The following is a 27,538-nucleotide window of genomic DNA, read 5'->3' as shown; positions in this document are numbered from 1 at the left end:
AGATGACAAAGCACATCAATTAAGAAGTCAGTGTTTCCAACCCGTCTCTGTCGTATTAAATATACAATGGTGAGTTTATTTGGACATCTCTGCCAATTATTTCTGCTCTTTCTCAACTATTCTATACAAATACTCCATAATTTCGTATTCCTTTACAGCACGCTGATTTATATATATATATATATATCATCAACAAAACGGGCTTTCAGAAACTAATGAAGCTTTAAAATAAAGAAGACTTCTTTTCCACCGATCATGCTGATTACAAATTTATGGATAATAGTTTGTTTTAATCGTTTATGGTTTGCAATTTCTAGTCTTGGTGTTCCTTTGCTATCATAAAAGGCCCTGCATTTTTGATATTCTTGATTTATGTAATCCCATCAGCCTATTCAAATGTTCATGCAACAGAGGTCTAATAAAAATACCGGTAATATATTCGGTTTCGATTCAGTGGACCTTTACCTTTTCTTCTTTCTTTAAATCGTTAGAGTATTTGTTCTGGCTCCCTTTATGTTCCGAGTCCGAATCCTGCCGTGACCAACTTTAGCTTTCATCCTTCGGGGTTCAATAATGTAAAGTGCCTCCAGTCAAGTTCCTCGACTAACTCCGTCCCATTAGACTTCAGGCCTTCGCTCTATGATAGAAACCTTTATTATCATTGTTAATGTCCTTTTGAAAAGACGTATTACTGTTAATTCTGTTCAATTGGGCAGAGGACTGAGATGTGGTTATTTTTAATAATAATTAACGTGTTTTACATATTATATGATCTTGAAGCCACAATCATGTGGGAGGAGATGGAATCGAAACTAATTACATTAATGGTATAGGGCTAATGCAGTTTCTTACCTCTCCTTGAAAAATACATTTTTTTTTAATTCATTGAGATGGATGCTTATAATTGACGTCGACGGGGTTTCAACTGAGATTACAGAGGGATGGGACCAATACTGCAGTTTGCCTTGTACTTTAACCGTTTCTACCCTAGTACATTACCGCTTGTGATAATTCGCGTTGCTATTACCTAATGGAATGAGTAAGGGTGTTATTGTAAGTAAAACTTGCTACCCCAGGTAGTGAAGTATTCTTTAAACATTAAGAGATGCAGTGATAGATTTGCTTAAGCATCGAAATGTCTCGCAACTTTTTTTTTCCTTTCATCTCTATTTGTTTCTATTGTATCATCTTTGGGGTTTAAGTCGTTTATTCTACCCCAAGTGCTTTATCTGGTTCGTCATTCATTATACAGTGGAACACTTTATCTCATTTCACTCATACTTTGATACTGCATTATAAGGCGTTTTTATAAGAATGTACAGATTCTCGTCCCTACATACACACACCAGTATAAACATGTACACTCTCTCAGACTCATATACACACATAATCTTACGATTACCTGATTTGTTACCTAATATATGTGTGCCCACACATTGTTATATGAATTGTTTTCGAAGTCTTGATTTGTCTCTTTCTCCTAATGGCTTCTTTAAGGCTTTGGTGTGTCTCAAAGTGCCACTCTGTTCACAGTACAGCCACATTCTAGAAAACCAAGGACAAGTTGCTGGCTTTTGAACTTCTTATGAACTAAGCTTTTGTTTCCAGCTCAGACACACCCATGTTTCATTCCATCACCTATTTGGAAAAAAAAAAAACACATTTTCATTCATTTCAAACATTTGCATCAGATCAGTGATGACTTCACTGTTTTCACTTTCAAATCAAATGTCATCTGCTAAGGTGCCCACTTGTTCTACTCACTGGCAATTTGAGTCAACAATTGCAGTTGATGGTTTGTTAAAAGATATTTATTAACAAGAGGTAACATTTATCCCCACTTAAACATGGTTGTTCTGTTGGAACAAACTATACTGCAATAGCTGCCATGAGAGGAACTCTCATATTGGCCTTTGATGCAATGGTTTGTCTTTAATGCTGGTTTCTCAGTTTTAAACCTTTCCATCCCTCTGTATATATTGCCATTGTTCATTGTGTCATCTCCATAAATAACTTGTAGCTCTCTGTAGATATTGGACTCTACCTTTGACAAAAACATGATGATGGTACATTGCTTCTGCTTGAAGAAGTGGTGTTCATCTACCAACATGTACACTTTGAATGACCTTTGTCAGTTAATAAAAAAACTAATCCCACTTTTGCATTACTTTCAAAACAACCTTCATTTTCTAAACTCTATGCTTTGGCTGTCTTACAGACTGATATTACAGATATGCATGATCATATGCAAATTGTAGAACATACTTCCAGGTTTGGAACTTCTCTGCAACTTTTCTGCTCTAATAAAAAAGAAATACAGCATATAAAAGTTCCCAATAGTACTGAGTCCTGAAATCTTATATTCTAGCCTCAAGAATTATGATTAAAATGGGCTGAGACTGTATCACCTCAACAGCACTATAGGCCCCTATAAACACAGCAAGGGCATACATAGATTTACATTGGATCCCTAGATCTGTGGAACCCCTGGGTAAGTGTCTTCTGTGCTCATACCTTAAGACAGGACTGGGCTAAAGACCTGCACACTAAATGCCTCAATGCACTCAGTGTATTCCACTTTGCTAAATTTCTTTTCCTGTTAGACAAATGCAAACTAGCTTGTAGCTTTTTCCTAACCAAAAACATCTCTTGTAATTATTTCAGTATGGTAATCACTCAGTATCCTGGCATAAACTCTATCTACATTTTATCCAAACTAACTCTAGTTTATAATAATTTGCTAGCTACTTTTAAGACATGGTACATCCATTCTGTAATTGCTCTTCTGAAACTGTTAAAACTGTAATAGATAACATTAATTTCCTATGTTACTTAATCATGCTGATGAACTCCCATCAGTTTTTACAAACAATCCAATGTTTGATCAACCTGCTCATTGAATTATACTGTAGCTAGTTGTTCCACAGACACATATACTATTAAACATATTCTTCTCACTGACACAGCATCACCAAATTAGATCTTCAGATTTCATGCAATAGGTCCATCTAATGGGCTACTCCACGAATTCATCCACAAGACTTCAATTGAGCTTAAGTATCATGCACTTAGACTGAACATAGGACCTTGTAATAATATAACCACTTTTTCTAAATTGAAGTAACTAATATATGACATTTGTTGATTCATCACTATTAGTAAACATTTCACCTCATTAATGGTTTTACCAAAATTTTAGACTTCTCTTCCTTATAGCAAAATAATTTATTCCATTTTTGTCAACATTTTGTACTGTGCCAACATAAACTATCACTAGCTTCTTTGTACACTACTGTTTCACTATGCACAACATATCCTGACAACTTATCAATGAATATCCTCGATAAATGTACATTTTCCTTACCTTCATTTTAAAGTCCACTTTTCTGTTTGTGTGGATCAGATGGAATTTTATTGAGGCAGATTTTCTATAGTCAGTACCTTTCCTGCCACCAACCCTCACCTATTTCCAAGCAAGATAATATTTCCCCATGGCCAGAGCTTTTTTTTTTGTGTTTTCTTTTGCAGAGTATTGGAAATGAATGACACTATTTATTTGACAGTGATACTCATTTACAACTATCACTCAGTGTTAAGACAAAGAAGCACAAACATACACACACTCACATATGTGTATACATGCATATGTGTATGTATATATATATATATATATATATATATATATATACACACACACACACACACATACATACAATATCTCACAGAAGTATGCACACCCCTAAAAAATTTCAGTAAAATTGCCATTACTCTGATAATATCAAAGGAAATCAAATGAAACTTATACTGAATAAAATATATTATACATGCAAACATTATACAAACTTGGAACAATAAACATTTTCAAAGATATGAACGAAATATTAATTTTCAAACGATACAAAAATATGTACACCCTAAAGAATTATTTGCTATATTCAATATTTGGTGTGACTGCTCTTGCTTTCAATGACTGCATTCATCATCGTTTAACGTCCGCTTTCCATGCTAGCATGGGTTGGACGATTTGACTGAGGACTGGTGAAACCGGATGGCAACACCAGGCTCCAGTCTGATTTGGCAGAGTTTCTACAGCTGGATGCCCTTCCTAACGCCAACCACTCAGAGAGTGTAGTGGGTGCTTTTACGTGTCACCCGCACGAAAACGGCCACGCTCGAAATGGTGTCTTTTATGTGCCACCCGCACAAGCCAGTCCAGGGGCACTGGCAACGATCTCGCTCGAAAATCCTACAGGAGCCAGTCAGGCGGTACTGGCAACGGCCACGCTCAAAATGGTGCATCTCATGTGCCACCCACACAAGAACCAGTCCAGGGGCACTGGCAACGATCTTACTTGGCTTGCCGGGTCTTCTCACGCACAGCACATTTCCAAAGGTCTCGGTCCGTAGTCATCGCCTCGGTGAGGCCCAGTGTACGAAGGTCTTGCCTCACCACCTCAGCCCAGGTCTTCCTGGGCCTACCTCTTCCACGGGTTCCCTCAACTGTTAGGGTGTGGCACTTTTTCACGCAGCTATCCTCCTCCATTCTCACCACATGTCCATACCAGCGCAATCGTCTCTCTCCACATGTCCATACCAGCGCAGTCTCCTATTGATTGCATGGTTCTCCAACATTGAAGCTGAGTCGAAAGATTGTTTTCTAATAAATGTAAAGATTTATGTTTGATATATTCTGAAACCAGTGTAGAACAATGGTTCTCAATAGTTTGTTTTTTTTGTTTTGTTTTTTTGCCTATGAACCTCCTTGATTCTTATTTTACTCTACTGGACCTCCATAGACATTCAATGCATATATAAAAAAAAAGGTCCTACTGTATTTTTGTAATTAAATATAATTAGGAATTGTATTAAAAAAAAATTGTTAAAATGTTTTGTATTGTAGAAGTTTAAGCAATTTATTGCACATAAATTTTAACAAAATTTTATAGGGTTCCCCTCCTCCCGAGGGGGTGGGCATATTGATCCTGGTTGAGAACCACCACTGTCAAACAAACTAAGATTTCTCGTTAAATACTGTTTTCTCTGAATTGTAAAGATTTATGTTTAATGTCTATTTCAGGGTCAGAATCAGTCATCTGGAGCTAGTGGTCAAGGATCAGATAAAAAAGATGATAAGGTACTTATATTTTTATCCTGAAGATTTCTTCATAACAAAAATAATTTCTGCTATCACTTTTTACCAAATTGTAAGAATTCTTAATGGTTAATATTCCTTAATCTTATACATATATAATGATTATAAGGTAAGTATATCTATATATGTAAAGTAAACTCTAAACAACCTTTCGGATGAATCTAAAATTAATTAAGCACTTGAAGCTCAGGTTCATTACTATCTAACACTTTTGATACAAACTTGCCTGAGACTACATCAGGTTCTCTAGTACAGCGTTCACCATTTTTAAAGTGTTTGATATTAAAATTTAATTTTCAATTGAACATTTTATATTAACTTGTTAATGAAAATGTTATTTTACTAAATCCTTCCAAATTCTAGGTTGTTTTAAAAGTTTATTGATACCCATAAATATATTTTATCAGAAATTTGGTCACAAACTAACATATATTATTATATATTGTAAAGGCACAGGAATGGCTGTGTAGTAACAAGTTTGCTTCCCAACGGCATGGTTCCGTTCTTTTTGTTTCACTGCACAGCACCTTGTGCTACTATAGCCTCGGACTGACCAAAGCCTTGTGAGTGGATTTGGTAGACAGAAACTGAAAGGGCAGCGAGCTGGCAGAAACGTTAGCACGCCGGATGAAATGCTTAGCGATATTTCGTCTGCCGTTACGTTATAAGTTCAAATTCCGCCAAGGTCGACTTTGCCTTTCATCTTTTCGGGGTCGATAAATTAAGTACCAGTTATGTACTGGGGTCGATGTAATCGACTTAATCCCTTTGTCTGTCCTTGTTTGTCCCCTCTGTGTGTAGCCCCTTGTGGGCAATAAAGAAATAAGAAACTGCAAGAAGCCTGTTGTGTATATATATATATATATATATATATATATATATATATATCATCATCATCATCATCATCATCGTTTAACGTCCGCTTTCCATGCTAGCATGGGTTGGACGATTTGACTGAGGACTGGTGAAACCGGATGGCAACACCAGGCTCCAGTCTGATTTGGCAGAGTTTCTACAGCTGGATGCCCTTCCTAACGCCAACCACTCAGAGAGTGTAGTGGGTGCTTTTACGTGTCACCCGCACGAAAACGGCCACGCTCGAAATGGTGTCTTTTATGTGCCACCTGCACAAGCCAGTCCAGGGGCACTGGCAACGATCTCGCTCGAAAATCCTACAGGAGCCAGTCAGGCGGTACTGGCAACGGCCACGCTCAAAATGGTGCATCTCATGTGCCACCCGCACAAGAACCAGTCCAGGGGCACTGGCAACGATCTTACTTGGCTTGCCGGGTCTTCTCATGCACAGCACATTTCCAAAGGTCTCGGTCAGTAGTCATCGCCTCGGTGAGGCCCAATGTACGAAGGTCTTGCCTCACCACCTCAGCCCAGGTCTTCCTGGGCCTACCTCTTCCACGGGTTCCCTCAACTGTTAGGGTGTGGCACTTTTTCACGCAGCTATCCTCCTCCATTCTCACCACATGTCCATACCAGCACAATCGTCTCTCTTGCACGCCACAACTGATGCTTCTAATGTTCAGCTTTTCTCTCAAGATACTTACACTCTGACGGGTATTCACATTGACATTACACATCCAACGGAGCATACTGGCTTCATTCCTTGCGAGCTTACGTATGTCCTCAGCAGTTACAGCCCATGTTTCACTGCCATGTAGCATGGTTGTTCGTACGCATGCGTCATACAGTCTGCCTTTTACTCTGAGTGAGAGTCCCTTTGTCGCCAGCAGGGGTAAGAGCTCTCTAAACTTTGCCCAGGCTATTCTTATTCTAGCAGCTACACTTTCAGCGCACCCACCTTGGTCGCCCAGATAGCGGAAGCTATCGACTACCTCTAGTTTTTCACCCTGGAATGAGATAGAAGTTGTTTCCTGTTTGTTTGCAGTCTTTATTGCACCTGAACATCTGCCACAAACAAAAACTAACTTGCTAGTTAACCTGCCTTTGATGTTGCTGCACCTCTTATGTGTCCATAGCTTGCACCGGGTACATCTTATAGAGTTACTACCTACTCCTTTTCTACATACTGAGCAGGGCCATCTACCTGAAGGGGTTTGTGTTTTATCTACCTTCCTACTTATTAGGATTTTGGTTTTAGCTAGGTTGACTCTAAGGCCCTTCAATTCTAGACCTTGCTTCCACACCTGAAACTTCTCCTCTAGTTCTGATAGTGACTCCGCAATTAGGGCAAGGTCATCAGCATAGAGGAGCTCCCAGGGGCAACCTGTCTTGAACTCCTCTGTGATTGCCTGGAGGACTATGGTAAATAAGAGGGGGCTGAGGACGGAACCTTGGTGGACCCCTACCTCTACCCGGAATTCATTGCTGTACTCATTTTCAACCCTCACCTTACTGGCAGCATCTCTGTACATGGCTCGCACAGCTCTCACTAACCATTCTTCTATCCCAAGTTTCCTCATTGACCACCAGATAAGGGATCGGGTGACCCTGTCAAAGGCTTTCTCCATGTCAACGAAAGCCAGGTACAGAGGTTTATCCTTAGCTAGGTATTTCTCCTGCAACTGTCTCACTAGAAATAAGGCATCAGTAGTGCTTTTATATATATATATATACATATATATATATATATATGTGTGTGTGTGTGTGTCTGTCTATCTGTTTGTCCCCCACCACTACTTAACTGGTGTTTGTACATTTATCTCCCTGTAACTTAGTGGTCTGGCAAAAGGGACAATAGAATAAGTACTAGGGTCAATTCATGCAAATAAATTCTTCAAGGCAGTGCCCCAACATGGCCACAGTCTAATGACTGAAACAAGTAAAAAAGATTTTAAAAATTAGAAACATATTTTATAAAATACAATAATTGTGTGATACTGATTGTATGACATTGTCATTATGTGCCATTATATATTCTTTGTTAATACGATTTTCATTTTACAGGAGAAGAAACGAAAGTATGAACCTCCAGTGCCAACAAGAGTTGGTAAGAAGAAGAAAAAGCCGAAGGGTCCAGATGCTGCTAATAAACTTCCTCAGAGTAAGTCATTTGGCTTCGTGAGTGCTTAGTTATCCCCCTCCTTGTAACTCACTTCCTTTTGTCACTATTCTCACATTTTTCAATATCAACCCTACCATATTATTTTCCACTGAACTCATTTTCATATCTGTCTTCAATGCCCCTTCACACACACACACACACTTGTTTGTCATTTACTATTTCTACCTGTACATTCGTCTGACTTTCATTTCTGTCACTGTACATCCCTATCATTCCCTTCATCACTTCACATCATCTTCCTATTTCTCATCTATCTAAGGTAATGTTATACTGTTGCTCTCCAACCCCTTTCTTTGGCACTGTCACTTGCCACCTCCTCCTTCTCGACTCACTCCTACTCCCTTCACTTCCCCACCAAACTAATATACCCCATTGATCATGCTTCCACTTGTGTTCACCATTCACTACATTCACCTTTATCACCACCACTAACCATCTGTCATTCTCATTTCACACTCTTAAAGACTTACTGGCCCATTCACCCTTTCCAATCCTCTGTCCCTATTCTCATATTCACTTACTCACCTTGAGGTTACACTCTGACAATTCATTACCAACATCTCTTTTCCCTTTTTCCATCTGGGTAGCCATGTAACTCCCCTTGTTCCTGTTCTTCTATCATACTTTAACCTCTTAATACCTGGTATAAAGCCCACTCACTTGAGAGGTCTTGTCTTGCTAATTATTTAGTGACCTTGCTGGTGCCAGTGCCATGAATAAAAGCACCCAGTCCACTCAAAGTGGTTGGCATTAGAAAGGGCATTTAGCCATAGAAACTACACTAGACATTGGAGCTCAATACAGTCATTTGGCTCATCAGATTCTGTCAAACCATCCAGCCCCTGCTAGCATAGAAGATGGACATTCAATAATAATGATGATGATGATATGGTGCCAAACTGGTTGAATCTATAAAGCTCTATATAGAATGCCTTGTGGTACTGATTCTGGTTCTTCACACTCTGAGTTTAAATACCACTATGGTCAAGTTAACCTTTCATCCTTTCAGAATCAATAAAATAAAATAAAGTACTGACGGGTTAATTCATCCTCTTTCTTTTTGTGTATGCTTCTCTCTCTTTTTCTCTGGAACAAACCAATTGTGGTCAGACCTGGTAAGGAGAGTGATCGACTATACCAGTTTAAGGCCAAAGGCAAGCTATAGTATATAATGTATGAGTGTGTGTATCATTTCTCACCAAGTCTGCTATTTGAGCCCCAGGTCAGCTCTCTTTGAGTGGACTATATTCAAAGACTTTCCAACCATGACCACTTTGTCTTGTTTTCAGGAGTAGTGAATTTAGGACTACTGTATTCAACGTACTCTTGCTTTTTGTATGAGGAAAATTTGGCTGCTATAGACAGCATGTCAAGTGACTACACAGAAGCTTCCCATGACCATCTCACCTTGTTTTTGGTTGTGAATCTAGGATATCCAAAACTACATTATTTAATGTAATTGGCTTCTTTTTTTTTTTTTTGACAAATTTCTGTTATTTCTCACATATCAAGCAACAAGATAGAGGCTTCTCATGACCACCTTATCTTTTCAGGAGTATTCAATATAACCTTCCTTTTTATTTTTTATTTTTTGTTCAAGAAATTTGGTTGCTTTTTTGTATCAGTGGGCAGTAGAAGTACTTCCCACTCCTAGCTTTATAATTTGTGTGTATACATAACTTTATAAGGAATCAGCTCTTAAATTACATTGTATTTTGTTCTTGTTGTTATTAGTTACTCCACACACCAGATGTCGACTAAAACTTCTCAAACTTGAACGGATTAAGGATTACCTTTTGATGGAGGAGGAATTCATTAGGAATCAAGAGAGATTAAAGCCACAAGAGGAAAAGCAGGAAGTAAGATTTTATCTTATTCTTTGCAACTGTATTTTACTGTTTTATATGTATATCCTGTATATTTACTGTTTTATATGTATATCCTGTATATTTACTGTATGTATGTGTATCAAAGATATTACTCACTATAGTTTTAGACTGTCCTTTAATTGATAAAAACATAACAATTCTTTTCATCATCATCAATGTCCATTTTCCATGCTGGCATGGGTTTGGCAGAAGCTGGCTAACCATATGGCTGTCTAAGTTTCAATTGTCATTTTTGGCATGCTTTCTACAGCTGGATGTCCTTCTTAATGCTAAACACTTTACAGAGTGTACCGAATACTTTTTACATGGCACTGACATGAGTGCATTTTACCTGGCATCAGCACCTACTAGATAAAGACCTCTCAGCTGAGAGAGGGAGTGGGAGCATGGCCATTAAGGACATACCTGTATGTATGGATGGCCATGATTTTACTTGGTTTAATATGTCTTCTCAAGCCATCTTTCAGAAATTGTAATCTATTAGCTGAGAGCAATGACTAGATATGTATAAATAACATCTTTTAATAATATTTACTGATCAAAAGATAGTGTTAGAAAAAACAGAACCTGAAAGATTTACCCTGTAACAAGTGGTCTCAGAAATACAGACACTTAATCCACTCATTCCAATATATTTTTAACATTTATACATCATTTACTTCAACCTATCAGTTATTCTGCTTACCAAACATGTTTAATGAATGTTGTATCCTTTCAGGAAGAAAGAAGCAAGGTTGATGAACTAAGAGGTTCTCCAATGTCTGTTGGTACCTTGGAAGAAATTATAGATGATAGCCATGCCATTGTTTCTACTTCAGTTGGTAGTGAACACTATGTCAGTATCCTCTCGTTTGTTGACAAGGACCAACTTGAACCCGGATGTTCTGTTTTACTCAATCACAAGGTAATTTTAATGTTTTTAGTCTTTCTTTTACTGGTTTCAGTCATTAGACTGGGGCACCACCTTCAGGGATTTTAATCAATCATGTCAACCCCAGTAATTTTTTTAACTAGGGTACTTTCCATCATAGCTCTGCATGATCAGGGCCTGCTTGAAACTAAATGGTAACAGCTACTATCTATGGTCCCTACAAAGTCCCAGGTGAACTAACCCATTATAAATTGTCTCAGCCATAGAAGACTCAGTGCTAACGGCAAAAGGCCGTTAGTTATTCTGTTAGTCACTTCTTGCCAAATTACTAAGTTACAGGGACATAAACAAACATCAGTTATGTGGTGAGTCACACACACATGCATACAGACGTGTGTGTGTAGACAATAAGATTCATCACAGTTTCTCTCTGCCAAATTTTCTCACTAGTCATTGGTTGGCTTTGGGTTATGAAAAAGCACTTCACCCAAGGTGCTACTCAATGGGACAATTTGCAAAGCAAACTTTTTAACCACATAGCCAGGCCTGTACCTAGAAAATGGTCAGATTTAGGGGTTTCCAATCTCAAAGGGTCAGATGTTAGGTTGTAAGAATTACCACTGTGGTTATTTTATGATAGCTATCAGAAAGATTCATCTTCAACAGCAGCATTGTCATTTTACATCTACGCTCCATACTGGCAAGAGGTGAACAGGTTGCCACAGTCAAAGTCAGGTCCTATTCTGTGATACTACTACACTTCTAGGCAAGTCAGAGGATATCTCGTACTTATGTTCCATTTATGACTAGTTTTTCAGAACTGAATGCATCTCCTAACACCAACCTCTTTACAAAATGGGCACCAAAATTAGAGGGCTTGTCATGTTCTTGGCCAGACTTAAAGGTCCTCTCAAGCCTACATTGACTCTGCTTGTCAACCAATTTATGAAGTGTGCTGGATACATTTTGTTGTGGCACCAACACTAGTGAGGTTGCTTTGTCCTCACTACTTTATGATGTCTCTGCTTCTTTGAAGCAACATGACCGAGATTGTGAATAGGAGAGGGAGCAGATCAGGATGAGTTGATGAAGGGCATTAGAGTATGATAGGAGAAATAGAGTGATTGAGTTGTGAAGGAGGTAGAGAAGGGAGTAATAGAAGAGACAATAATAGTAGGGAGTTAAGGAAAACAGTAATGGTAGCTACAGGTTTGTTGGTGAAAGTGAAATCAACTAATGCATAGTAATAGAAACGGGCAATGGTAAGAGAATGTGAGTAATGGATCTTATTAACAAGTGGCCTGGGAAATGGATCATGTAGAATAAATTATTTTTCTTTTCAATATATAAAACACAAGTGTAAAAGCTATTGTTCGATATTTTTACAGGAGTTTTTTTTCTAGTAAACTATATAATTCAGGTCATAAAGTATTGTAAATTTTAATTTTCTTGTAGCATTTTTCATCTTTTGTTTTTCCTTAAATATTATTATTAGACATGCATAATATAAAATTTGGGTTTCTTTTTTTTTCTATCTCAAAGTAACATGCAATATTATTTCTTACTGACTCTCTTCAGGTCCATGCTGTGGTTGGAGTGCTGTCAGATGATACTGATCCGATGGTTACAGTTATGAAATTAGAAAAAGCCCCACAGGAAACTTATGCTGATATTGGTGGACTTGATACACAAATCCAAGAAATCAAAGTAATTATGATAATATTTTTGACTTGTCTGTTAACACAAAGTCTCTAACTTTGTTAGATTTGAATTCTAGCCTTCATGGGGCTTGTTACAAGGCCCTGCATTCTCTCTCTCATTTTTTAATTATTACTTCATTCTCTCCAGGAATCTGTGGAGTTACCATTAACACATCCTGAATATTATGAAGATATGGGAATCAAACCTCCAAAAGGTGTCATTCTTTATGGAGCTCCAGGAACAGGTATGTATCTAACATGAACTATTATTAATGTCTTTGTATTAACTGTTTTTCTTCTATTTTCCCACTAATATTATTTCTGCTATCTTTGCTACAACCATAGGAAAATCTACATTATTATCAATGTCCACTCTCTCATGCTTGCATGGGTCACAATTTGTTATGGCAAATTTTCTACAGTTGTATGCCTTCCTTGCTACTCCAAGCCCTCGCCCGTTTCCAAGCAAGGTAATATATCCCCAGTGACTCATATATACATACAACAGGCTTCTTTCAGTTTTCATATACTAAATTCACTCACAAGGCTTTGGTCAGCACTGGGAAGACAATTGCCCAAGATGCCACACAATAAGACTGCACCTAAATTCACATGGTTGCAAAGTGAATGTTTTAACCCTTGAGTGTTTAAACCGGCTGTGTCCAGCCCAAATATTCTACCTGTGCTATGTTCAAATCAGCCAGATCTGGCCTCTGACACCTGTCCTACAATGTTATGCAAAAAATAAACACTTTGACATTTCAAGTCTACAATATAATGAATGATTAATTGTAAACAATGAATAAACAAACATTGCATTTGACAGATTAATCTGAATGCTAAAGGGTTAACCACAAAGTCATGCCTTGGATTAATTTTAAGATAGAAAATCGTTTTTATTCTTGTTAACATATAATATTTCCTCCTTTTGGCACTAGCAATTAATTTCGCATCCATTAAGCCAGAACCAAATATATATTTATATGATTGTGTTTACAGGTAAAACTCTATTGGCCAAAGCTGTAGCTAACCAGACATCCGCAACATTTCTCAGAGTTGTTGGTTCTGAACTGATCCAAAAATATCTGGTAAGTATTAGTTTCACATATGCCCCAATTTAAGTTTTTTTTAATTAGAGAACATTTTAGATTTTTGTATTCTTTATTGATAAACAGACACACACGCACACTTGTATATGTATGTGTATACATGATGATTTCAACAGTATTGTACCTTCTGGTTAGCTCACTGTGTCAAATTTACATAGTTATTAACAACTGGAGAACCAGTTCACCACTTCAACTTTTTCACAAATTTTCAAATGTCACATGTACTCTGATAGAGTATTCAAGCTGATATGTATACTTGACTTTGAAGTGGTGTTCAAGCAGCATTATTTCCTTCCTGTGTAGAAGTTATATATACCAAATAAATATGCCTGAGAAAAATTTCCTGCTTCATAACAATAAATATACAGTATTTGATGGTATTTGCCAAAAAATTTCTCAAAATATCATCCTGGGTCTATATTACATGCTTTAATGCACTAAAAACTTCTTCCCCCCCCCCCCCCCCTAAATATGCACTGTTGAAATTGGAATGTGTCTAATGTGCCCATGCATCTTTTAATACGTTTAAAGGGAGATAATAACCAGGAAATGCAATCAGTCGTGTTTTGAATGGTTTTGTATCACATCAGTTGTGCATTTACACATGCACACACACGCACTCACACAAAATTGAATTAGCAGGATGCAACTTATTCTATAAACACCATCTCATTTATCCTCGTGATTACCAGAATAATACACCCTCGTGGAGTGTTCATATTTTCATATAAAAAAAAAGCACTAATCATCATCATCATCATCATCATTTAACATCTGTTATGTATTTCTGGTTTAAACCCCATTTAAACACAAGGATAACTGGTTTGTATTGGGTATTACATGAAGTGGCTTGTAAATATAGGCATTGACCATATATGTTGGTATACTATGGTAACCAGTTCACATAGATGCCATGGCTGATTTGGGAGTCATCAAGGAAGATTTCCATTTGATCACTGGACCAAATATCTGCAAACTCTACACTGATGCATGTGGATCTATTTTTAAGTGGGTCTAATTTGGCCATTAATGACAGACAGTATATAGAAGATACTTGAGGTACAGTTTCGCTTGAAGGGGCCACCTAAGCCTGCAGGATAAATGTCAATGAAGGAACAAGTCGAGTGAAATAACTTGGTGAAATTTTTGAAGTTTTATCCTATCAGTAATTATGCTTTTCTTTGTTTTCTTCTTTCCTTCTAGGGAGATGGCCCTAAACTTGTAAGGGAATTATTCAGAGTAGCTGAAGAACATGCTCCTTCCATTGTCTTCATTGATGAAATTGATGCTGTCGGTACCAAGAGGTAGGTCATTTCATTGCAGAGTGGAAAGAATCATTTCTGGTTAACATTCTGTCATATATATAGTTTTATAAGTTTAAGATTTCATTCATATTGTGGAAACTTTAGTCTGCTACAAAGTTCTTAGTTGGAATGATTGCAAACACACTCTTCGCATCAACAACTTGGAAATATATATATTAAAGCAGGGTATTCTAAATATGATCAACTAGCTGTGATTGTTCCATTTTTATTGTGAGCTTGTGATTCCTATTTTAAACAGCACTAAAATAAAAGTTGGTTGTTCAAGATTTAGTTGCTATATTGAGGGGTAGGTTTAGCAATGAGATAGAGGTTATCCCTAGCTTTGTATCGTGTGCTCTTGGACAAGAAGTATTGTTCTCTTTCCTTCAGAGTAAAGACAAGCCTAGATGGTTCAAGAACCAATTTACAGTATTCCACAGGAAGTGGGTAGAATAGGCTAAATTATTTTTTTCAATTCCTTTCTCCTCTCAGTATTCTGCTGGCTTCACTAGAACAATACTGACCAACAGATTACTAACTTTTTTGATACCAACCTGCCTGAGACCACTCCAGGTTCTACAACGTAAATTTATTGTTTTAACCCTTATGCATTTAAATTGGCTATATCCAGCCCAAAATATTCTACCTGTTTTATGTTAAAACTGGCCACATCTAACCTTTCACACCTACCTAACAATGTCATTCAAAATATAAACAATCACATCATTGAGATCTTGAAGCTACAAAATAATGTGAATAAATATGCTTTACATTTGACAGAGTAATATGAATGCTAAAGGGTTAAAGTAGCCTAAATTATAATCTTCCATCATAATTTCATGCTAAATTGTTCCAGACCCCAGCTTAATAATGAGAAAGTTATTTTACTAAATTCTTCATTATTTAAAAATTTAATTGAAACAGACAGCATATGTTGACAGAAATATGGTAACACAATGGATAGTAAAAAAAGCATGAATAGACATTGTACTGTTACCGTAGTTGCTTGTGGAAACATCATTATTTAAAGTCCATCTTCCATGCTGGACTTGGATTAAACAGTTCAGCTGGATCTGACAAGAAAGAGGACTGCATTGTTGTCCTCTGTATGCTCTGGTATGGTTTCTACAGGTGGCTGCTTTTTCTAATGCCAGCCTGTCAACAGAGTACACTGGGTACTTTTTTTTTTTTTGCATATAATGTAAAACATGTTGCAAGTGCTAGAATATAAGGTGTCTCCCATCACATTTTTTTTCCTTTTTTAATAAGGTATCATCTTCAAAATATTTAAACATTAACATATATTAAAATCCATACAGCACACTAGATAGTGTTTTGTTAGTTTACAGCATCCAGCTGTAGAAACTCTGCCAAATTAGATTGGAGCCTGGTGTAGCCATCTGGTTTCACCAGTCCTCAGTCAAATCGTCCAACCCATGCTAGCATGGAAAGCGGACGTTAAATGATGACGACGACGACGACAGTACTATGTTCAAATACTTCCATCAATATTGATTGAAGAGGAATAGAAAATTCTAGACTAATGTGCTCAAAGTGCACCATACAAAAATAAAGACTCTAGGCCCCCATTAGGTCCAAACACTCACATTATATAACCATGACCATCATTCAGAATCATGGATAACTTAGTAGCTTGTACCATACTGTCATTAATTGTTTAAAGTGTCTATTAGAGTTGTGAGCAGACATAGACATCCTTTCAGCCCTCATATCTTTGACTCAGCAGAACATTGAGAATGTGACAGCTGGAAGGACTGAGAGCTGGTGTAACTAACCCTTGGCTGATACTCATTTTAGTTGAGTAGACAGGAGTAATATGAAATGAAGTGCCTTGTACAAGGATACGACATGCTGTCCACTCTAAGAATCAAACCTATGACCTTAATATCATGAGCTCAGCACCCTAACCATTATGCCACACACCTTCAGATGCTACATGCATAGTCAGAAATTTGTAAAAATGTAATGTGTTCAATAAAATTCCGTACTGTTGTTGTCATCATTTTAATTGTTGCCACTTCAGTTTTGTTTATTGTTATTTATTTTGCCCATCTTAATGCGTTTGAAAAATGAAATAACTTTTGTTTTGTGTGTCTTTCAACTACTTTCAGATATGAATCTAATTCAGGTGGAGAAAGAGAAATCCAAAGAACCATGTTGGAACTGCTCAATCAGTTAGATGGCTTTGATTCCAGAGGAGATGTGAAAGTAAGGAACTTTTCAACTTCATTATTCTGGTGGGGAATTTTTTGTTGTCTTTTTCTTTTTTTTTTTTTTTTTTTTTTGTAAGTGTACCTAGGATTACATTAACATGGCCGTATTGGTTAAGTTTGCTTCCCAACTTCATAGTTTCTGCTTCAGTTCCACTGAACAGCACCTTGGCCAAGTGTCGTCTATTATAACCACAGGCCAATCAAAGCCTGGCAAGTGGATCTGGAAAGTAGAGAGTGTATGGAAGCCCATTGTCTAGTTTGTATGTATGTGCGTGTTTGTTTCCATTTGTGTTTTCTTTTTTATATGTTACAACATTGAAGCAGTGTCGTTGTTAGCACTTCTCTTAATAAATCATTCACTCACTTCATGCCTTCAAAGCTGTGTGAGATAAGTGATCCCTTACCTGAAAAACAGGTATGGTTTAGCATCAGCAAAAGCAACAGAAATCATTCTCTCTTATGTTATTCTTATTCTTTCAATAAAGTCTTATTTTTACTCTGGAATATAATGTCTCTTATTTAATATTTTGTGTGTTTTCAATTTTCTTCCTTTCACTCATCAATGTCTTTTTTTTGCCTGCAGGTTATTATGGCTACAAATCGTATAGAGACCCTAGATCCTGCATTAATTCGCCCTGGTCGTATAGACAGAAAAATTGAATTCCCACTACCTGATGAGAAAACCAAGAGACGTATCTTCACTATTCACACAAGCCGTATGACCCTGGCTGGTGATGTCAACATTGACGACTATGTGATGGCGAAAGACGATCTTTCAGGAGCAGATATCAAAGTATGTGCCTTTTTTAAATGTTTTAGGTTTCATCTTTGGAAAATAAATGCAACTTAAACAGGATTGTACATTCTAAATTCCAAGGGACTTAGGGACCAACAGTTAGCTCTGATTTCATAGATTGAAGCAAATGAGATACAGATCTTCCCTTGGATTTGACAGCCTTGTTTTGCAGGTAGCATTCCCAGATAACCCGTTAACAGTTCCTAAGATCATGGTGAATTTAGGCAATGTTGAATAAAGTGAAATGCAATGAAACACTTGCAGTAGATTTGAACTCACAGTATATGGCCTCAACCAACATGGTTTCAGGTTAAATTCCAATGCATGGCATCTAGAGCAAGTCTTTGACACCATTTTTTAAAACTATCCCCTGTGTTTCTGTCCTGTCATTTAGTAGTTCAGTGAAGAGATTCATAATATTATAAGTACCAGGCTTTGAGGAAAAAAATGAGAACTAGAATCAATACAATTGATTAAAATCCCTTCATAGCAGTGCCCCAACATGGCCACAGTTCAGTGGTTCAAATGGATAACAGAATAAACTAACAAAATAACAGAAGTGAAAATTAATTTTGATTCAGTAATATTCTTTGATAAATGCAAATCTCAGAATGACCAAATTGATTTGTCTGAGAGAACCAAGTTTTTTTCCTCATTTGGAATTATAAAATCAGCAAATTTATCTCATATTCTTGAGCATTGGAGAATAGGGAATCCTGAGTTGTTCAGTTTTAACAATCCAACTTGAATTTGTCACATTACATTAGTTTGTATCAGATTTATACAAGCTAAAGCTATTAATGACAATCCAACCCATGCCAGCATGGATGGACAACAGACGTTAAATGATGATAATGATGATATATAAATAATCAAGTCATCATCATTTAACTCTTTAGCATTTAAACTGGCCATATCTGACCCAAATAGTCTACCTGTTTTAGGTTCTTACCGGTCAGGTCTTGCTTCTTACTCCTACCCTACAATTTCATTCTAAAAATACACCATCACATCACCAAAATCTTAAAGCTACAAGATAATGACTGATTAATTCAAAACAATGTGAATGAATAGGCATTACATTTGAGAGAGAAATTAGAATGCTAAAGGGTTAATGTTCATTTTCCATCCTGTCATTCATTGAGGGAACAGTTTGACAGGCCCAAGGACTGCATTGTGCTCCAGTGTCTGCTTTGGCATGGTTTCTACAGCTAGATGCCCTTCCTAATGCTAAAGTACTTTACAATGTGTGCTGGGTGGGTTTTTTCTTATTCTTGAAACCACTACTAGTGAGATTGCCATACCTTTCAATATTATATATATATATATATATATATATATATATAGTTGGGAGGGAAAACAATGCCCATGATCCTTTACAGGGCTCCAAAACTTAAGGAGAAGAGTGGGAGTTATCCTCAAACTGGAAACCTGGCCCAAATGCTTGCAACAGAGTGGGTTCTGTTAAAGGCATCGAAGATGCCAAGTAGTGGTATTAAACCAAGCAATGAATCAAGTCTACCACCCGAGAAGGCCATGTTGGGATATAAACCCAGAATACAAAGAATCAAGCACTGTGGCCAATGCAATTAACTAACCCAGTTACCTCAAAATTGTTGGCTTTGTGCCAAAATTAGAAATTATTATTATTATCATTACTACTACTACTACTATTACTAAGGCAATGAACTGGCAGAATCATTAACATGCTGGGCAAAATACTAAGTAGCTTTTTGCCTGTCTTTACATTCTGAGTTGACTTTGCCTTTCATCCTTTCGGGGTTGATAAAACAAGTACCAGTTGAACGCTGGGGTCAATGTAATTGAACTACCCCTTCCCCAAAAAACTGCTGGCCTTGCGCCAAAATTTGAAACCGTTATTATTATTATTATTATTATTATTATTATTATTATTATTATTAAAGCAGCGAGCTTGTAAAATCATTAGTGCATTAGAGAAAGTGCTTTGTGGCATTTCTACTAATTCTTCACATTCTGATCCATTCAAGGTTGATAAAAATAAGTACCAGTCAAACACTGAGGTTGATGTAATCAATTAGTTCCTTCCCCTAAAATTGTTAGCCTTGTGCCAAAATTAGAACTTATTATTATTATTATTATTCTGCAAAACTACAACTGCATACCTAAATGTTGAGCAGCAATATAAGAAGTAGCTGTTGTTACAGTGTCTAGGCATATTTCTCCAGCAGGGATTAGTTTAGTCATAGTAATTATTGCTGATTACAACCTGACTGCTGAGTTGCTTAAGCCCAGCTCTCCATAGCAATAATTGCTGATGTCCATTCACAAACCTAGTAAATTGGTAGTGTTGTTTTAAATACTTTGCTACATCCTGTCCTGCTCGACCTTGTCAAGGACCATTACAGTTGTATTATAGATCTAATTAAAGCAAAGATATCTTTTTTGTTAGATGCTACTTTTAGTACAGACACAAGATCGTTATTTTATTGTTGCCGGTTTAAGGACTGGAATGTTGAAGTGGCTATTTTTCGATAGATAAGAATAAGCTGCTTCCAGACATGTCTGCATACATGCACACATACAAGCTGTCATGTATGCATAAATATGCATATGCACATTGTGACTAGCTTAGATAAACATGCACAATTTTTTTTTTTTTTTTGCAGTGTGGAATAATTATAATTAGATGGCTCTATTCTTTAGGGTTACTATTCCTCCCCAATTCTCATGGTGTATATGTTTCCAGTCATACTGTATGAAGTGAAATACATAAACATTAGAATAATAGAAAATGCTTTTTTAATGACTTCTAGTCATGACACACTTGAAAGATGAGCTGTTCCCCATCAGCATAAGTATGTGTGTGTGTATATATATATATATATATAAATATGTGTATATATATATATATATATATATATATATATATATATCAGATTGGAGCCTGGTGTAGCCATCTGGTTTCACCAGTCTTCAGTCAAATTGTCCAACTCATGCAAGCATGGAAAGCGGACGTTAAACGATGATGATATATATATATATATATATGGATAATAAAACGAATGGTTTACACCGGGTAGCTTACTGGTAAAGCACAGTCACTTTCACAGTGATCGTTAGGTATATAGCAAATGAAAGATGAAATATACAAGAATTTATATTATTCACAACAATTGTTTCGACACATCTAGCACCGATTCCTCTTGGGTGGGACACTCAACAACTGGTTCAGGAGCATCCGGTGGTGCAGATGTATCTCATCAGATGATAAATAAATACAACTTGTTAAAATGACTGTTCCGCACTGTAACTTTCTGTTTTGTAAAGAGAAAGCAGTGAGATGGAGGAAATATCTTCATTTATATAGAAAATCAAAAATAAAAACAGATGGCAAAAAGAGAAGCGAACATGCAATTTATTTTTCAGTTTTTTTATGAGTGTGTGTCTGGCCATGAGGAAATATTACTTTGCTCCAAAACAGGTATCTAGCCTTGGAAAATTTGCATCAGCCTATACCATCATGAAAAAGTGGCTGGTTATATATATGTGTGTGTGTGTGTGACAGACAGACAGACATACATTGTGTGCATACATGTATATGTACATATATAGGAACCACACAGTTATTTATATCTCTATATACAAAGTTATTTCAATATAGTTCTTTTTTTCTGTCATTTCTGTTAGTCATTGTTGATTTTGTTGTCTCTCCTGCAGGCTATTTGTACAGAGGCTGGTTTATTAGCATTGAGAGAAAGGAGAATGAAAGTCACCAATGAAGACTTCAAGAAAGCTAAGGAAAATGTGTTGTATAGGAAGAATGAAGGAACACCAGAAGGACTTTATCTCTAACAATATACGCTTCTCTTTTTTTTTTTTTTCACACCTTTGTAATTCTTCCTTTTAATAAATCCTAATGTATTGGTAGATTTTTCTCTGTGTGATAGCATTTGTTTTATTTTTTGCATTGTTACAAATTTCCATGAATTTGTTAAGATAATAGATTTCAATGAATGTATTGAAGAACTGAATCATAATTACATACAACCAAATCCAACTTAAATAAAAGCAATATATTCACATATGTATACTACTGTTGTTATCTGGAAATAAAGCTGTGGCATTCATTCAAGTTCTTTACATTCTGAGTTCAAATCCTGCCACGGTTGACTTCAGCCTTTCATCCTTTTCGAGTCAGTTAAATAAAGTACCAGTCAAGTACTGAGGGTCAGTAGTATTGACTAACCCCTCTTCCCTCAAAAATTACTGGCCTTGTGCCAAAATTAGAAATCATTGTTAGACACATAAAAATGCATTAGCTGTGGGATCAGTTTGCTAAACTTTCAATTTTCTCATGTCTAAATAGAAACGTTATGGCAGGTCATAGAATACAGTACTAAGCACTAAGTCCTCCCAAGCCTCAGTCTGCTTAACTGGCAATTGGTTATCCCCACCATTTGTTCATACATCATTACTTCAATAAATCATGTTATTTAACTTAATCTTAAAATTTCCAAATCTACAGACCTAAAAGTATTGTATGCATCTCTGTATGTACTTGTATATGTATCCATCCACCTTTTACATTACATTATGTATGTATGTTGCTCCACTGCCACCACCACAGAATGTCTGTTTTCCCTACATCATTACTTCAATAAATCAAATGCAGAATATGGCAGGAGATCTTCAACCTTGAGTCTATCCAATCATGTTCATAGGGCTCCAGTCTTGACTGTCTCATCATTTACTCATATCATATTGTCCAATATGTCTTTTTACATGAGGGTTTGAGTAGATTGGTGAATGAATCATTGTTAGATTTGATAATATAAATTCAATTGATTGATCGACTGAATTATCTGCTTGTTGGATTAGTAATTTTCAGGCAGAATCATTGTGACAATGTATGACCAGGCTGTGCCTTTTGAATTACAGGTACAATCCACCCTCTGGGCTTCTATTCAGTTTCCACCTACCTAATTTAACTCACAAGTTACAGGTCACCCCCAAGGCTGTAGAAAATCCCATTTACCCAAGATGACATGGATTGGGATTGAACCCAGGAATTTTCTGGTGACACATAAAAGGCATCTGTGCCAGTGACATGTGAAAAGGCACCCAGGACACTGTAAAGTGGTTGGCATTAGGAAAGCTACCCAACCATAGAAACCAAGCTAAAACAGACGACTGGTGCAGCTTGCTAGCTCCAGTCAAACCATCTAACTTATGCCATGCATGGAAAACAAACATTATTGGTGGTGGTAGCAGTGCAGTAGTATACATATATATGTAATGTAAATGGTGGACAGATACATATACAAGTACATACATAGATGCATACAATATTTTCAGGTCTGCAGATTTGGAAATTTTAACATTAAGTAAAAATTTTCAAATTTGGTTTATTGGTGTAATTTTTCATGCTGAATATGAATTTGGGATTCATTTATTCCCAGAAAAATTTAGGAAAGTGTTTGAGGTTCAAAGTCTAATAATTTTTAGTCTAATCAGAAGCTGCACATGTGCTGTGCGTGAGAAGACCCGGCAAGCCAAGTAAGATCGTTGCCAGTGCCCCTGGACTGGCTCTTGTGCGGGTGGCACATGAGATGCACCATTTTGAGCGTGGCCGTTGCCAGTACCGCCTGACTGGCTCCCGTAGGATTTTCGAGTGAGATCGTTGCCAGTGCCCCTGGACTGGCTTGTGCGGGTGGCACATAAAAGACACCATTTCGAGCGTGGCCGTTTTTGGTGCGGGTGACACGTAAAAGCACCCACTACACTCTCTGAGTGGTTGGCGTTAGGAAGGGCATCCAGCTGTAGAAACTGCCAAATTAGATTGGAGCCTGGTGTTGCCATCTGGTTTCACCAGTCCTCAGTCAAATCGTCCAACCCATGCTAGCATGGAAAGCGGACGTTAAACGATGATGATGATGATGATGATGATAGCTATCACAAAATGACAGGCAGAAATAACACAGGTATAAAATGATATTGTTTGTCAAAATTTGTGGTGAAAGTGACAGCACAAGGAAAGTGCATCCTTGTTACAATGAAAAGAGAGCAGTCTACAGCTTTGCTTGTTACTATAGAAACACACTAATGAGAGATTATAGTCATGTATAATGATGGCTTCCAAATGGCTAAAATTATCCAAAATTTGCAAACTTTAAAAGTTATTAAGTTTTTATTCATTAGTTTATGGCAAAAATGAATTACCTTTTCATAATTAACATACAAAACCAAATCAGTATAACCAAATTTGAAAACAATTGAAACAAAATTGAAAAAATGTGAATTCTGTGACAGCAACCCAAGTTATCCAAGTGCACGAGTTATACAAATTTGACATTGTACAGATTTAAAAGAAATTTAGGGTGTAGCTAGTGACATCAATACCCAGGTCAGAGTGTCCCTTCCTGAGAGAAGGAACTGTCCTGTGACCTTTTAGGCTCTCTGACTAAACAATAAAGTGGAATAGTGTTGAGAAAAGTTAATATATGCAGGGGCCTGACCTACTACTATCAGTTAGGGCCAATTGCTGTTGAGACATCAGCTGTTCTAGGACCCTATACTACTGATTTCCTCCACAAAATAGGGACAACAGTGGCCCATTGGAGAAATGAGCCCCACCTGGTGAGGGGGGCTGCAGTGAAAGTTGCTGGCTATTTTCTATGGCAATACCCTCGGGGCACAACTGAGCACACCATTTGTTCTGGGGTATGTGACCCATTAGCGGAGGCGCAATGGCCCAGTGGTTAGGGCATGGACTCGTGGTTTCGATTCTCAGACCGGGCATTGCAAGTGTTTAAGCAAAAACACCTAAAAGCTCCACGAGGCTCCGGCAGGGGATGGTGGCGAACCCTGCTGTACTCTTTCACCACAACTTTCTCTCACTCTTACTTCCTGTTTCTGTTGTACCTGTAATTCAAAGGGTCAGCCTTGTCACACTGTGTCACGCTGAATATCCCTGAGAACTACGTTAAGGGTACACGTGTCTGTGGAGTGCTCAGCCACTTGCACGTTAATTTTACGAGCAGGCTGTTCCGTTGATCGGATCAACTGGAACCCTCGACGTCATAAGCGACGGAGTGCCAACACACACATGTGACCCATTCCCTCTTCTACCTCTATCTTCTGCTGCTTTACCCCCATTCTTTTTTCTTTTTTTTTTTTCCTTATTTCTTTTTCCCTGTTGTATTAAAATGCTATGGATGAAGCATTTTTCTATTTTAAAAAAAAGTTGAAGCGTAGGAGTGGCTTGCTTCCCAACCACGTGGTTCTGGGTTCAGTCCTACAGCATAGCACATTGGGCAGGTGTCTTCTACTATAGCCTTGGACCAACGAAAGCCTTGTGAGTGGATTTGGTAGACAGAAACTGGAAGAAGCCTGTCGTGTGTATATATATATATATATATATGTTTTTGTGTCTGTGTTTGTCCCCCCCACCATCACCTGACAACCGATGTTGATGTGTTTACATCTCCGTAACTTAGCGGTTTGGCAAAAGAGACCGACAGAATAAGTACTAAGCTTACAAAGAATAAGTCCTGGAGTCAATTTGTTCGACTAAAAGTGGTGCTCCAGCATGGTCGCAGTCAAATGACTGAAACAAGTAAAAGAATAAAAGAATATAGAAGTTCTTCAGCAGTCTGCAGAATTTTCTGAACGGCATACCTAATGAAAAATTACCTTGAATATTTTAAGTAGCACCACCCACCTGGTAGTGAGCCATGTCTCATGTGGCCTGCTTCTCAAAAAAAGGCTGCCTATCCCTGATATACAAAAACAACCAGGCTCCAGGAAGATGTTCTTTTCAGATGTGGTACATGAGCAGAGGAGACAGGTGTACCAAATAAGGATAGGCACTGATTGCAAATTCCTAGACAGTTCAGAGAAGCAAATCTCATGTCGAATTATATCAATATTTGTAAAGTAGAGATATAAGAATTTGAATTAACAATATTATAAAGACCTGAGCTTGTATAACTCCAAGCCATATTGTTCTCAGCACTGCTTGGAGATTGCATGCTTTTAGGATAATTCCCGGAGTCAAGCCTGCCCGCTATAAATGTGATAATTGAATAATACAAATGTATGTATGTGCATATCTATGTACATGTGTGTGTGTGTATGTATACATATATATGTATATATATATATACATACACACATACACATGCAAATTAATATTAGTTAAAAAGCTCTTCCTTTTTACATTTAACCTTTATTGACCCCATGACCTCTATAGTTATTACTGATTTCTGTGACCTTGTAACCAAAATACTCTTTTCTCTCTCTATCTCTCTCTCTCTCTCTCTCTCTCTCTCTCTCTCTCTCTCTCTCTCTCGTTACCATTTCATTTAACTATGTTTATATCCCTGCCCTGGGAGTAATAATTGCTCAGACCTTTCAAACATCCATGGACACAGCACTGGTTTGTATTCAATATATAAATGCATGTCGCACAATTATGTCTTCTCTAATATTTTTATGGGAAAGTCTTGAAATGATGCTACTAATGTGGGTCACTAAACATTGAAGTCACTGTGTTGTTAATGTAAAATTAGTTTCAGGCTGTTTGGGAGTCAGTTGATGATACATCTTACATGTCATGCCAATACCAAAAATAGTTCTTTTTTTTTTGTCTCTTTCTTTCAAAAGTGAATTTAATTAGCTCCATTTTCTAATTAAAGGACCATTAAAGACAGCTTCCATGTTTCTGGTTTTAAAAAAATGTGCTTCTATTAAATGATTTTTTTTTTTACATGAAAAGGAACAGTCAACATCAACAACATACAAAAGATACAGAGAGGATTTTAAGTTGTTGTTGCTGTTGCTGTTGTTGTTGTTTCACCCTAGGTTATTATTGATCCAGGTGACATATGATGGAAGTATTCCAAATGGATATTACAAAATACTTATGATCCAAAGCACTCCAGCTGTGATCATCTCATCTTCTCTTTCTTTAGTTAGTATCAATCCACCAATAGGTGAAAGCCTCATTTTTGGCCAATCTCAGTTGGTTGTAGGTTTACTTGTCTATGCTAGCCAACAGCAGTTTAGACAGGAGGTTCCTCCCATGACCAGCCTTGGCCAAAGGCACCTTGGCAATTTTTGAACATGGTGGTATTCTTAGTTTGTATTTTAAGTGTGGATGCTAATAACAAGTGGTTCTAGGGAAGAGGGACTGATGACTGGCATTGCAGAAAGGGAGATGGTAAAGTACATGGGTTAGAAACAGATACAGTTCCTTACTCATTTGTCCCCAGGTGCCATGCAGTGGGACTGAACTTGAAACCACATGGTTGCGAAGCAAACTTCTTAACCACACAGCTGTATCTGATGCATGAGTAGATAGATAGATAGATAGATAGATAGATAGATAGGTACATAGGTAGATAGATAGATAGATAGACAAGTAGATAGACAAGTAGATAAGTAGATAGATAGATAGGTAGGTA

General features: G+C 37.2%; 1 protein-coding gene across 1 annotated transcript; it reads left to right on the top strand.

Annotated features, from left to right (window-relative positions):
- LOC106870842 (26S proteasome regulatory subunit 4) lies at positions 1–22,015 on the top strand. The gene is made up of 12 exons (XM_014917072.3): positions 1–69; positions 5,078–5,134; positions 8,072–8,168; positions 9,924–10,048; positions 10,797–10,982; positions 12,528–12,656; positions 12,798–12,894; positions 13,649–13,737; positions 14,962–15,062; positions 17,195–17,291; positions 17,880–18,089; positions 21,792–22,015. The coding sequence occupies exons 1-12, from the start codon at positions 67–69 to the stop codon at positions 21,924–21,926; spliced, it is 1,326 nt and encodes a 441-aa protein (XP_014772558.1). The 5' UTR covers positions 1–66; the 3' UTR covers positions 21,927–22,015.
- The last annotated feature ends 5,523 nt before the right edge of the window (positions 22,016–27,538 follow it).

Source organism: Octopus bimaculoides, chromosome 11, assembly GCF_046866305.1.
Source record: "Octopus bimaculoides isolate indiv1 chromosome 11, ASM4686630v1, whole genome shotgun sequence".
Lineage (NCBI taxonomy): Eukaryota > Metazoa > Mollusca > Cephalopoda > Octopoda > Octopodidae > Octopus > Octopus bimaculoides.
The sequence above is the reverse complement of the archived record's forward strand: the minus strand, read 5'-3'. Positions and strand labels throughout refer to the sequence as shown.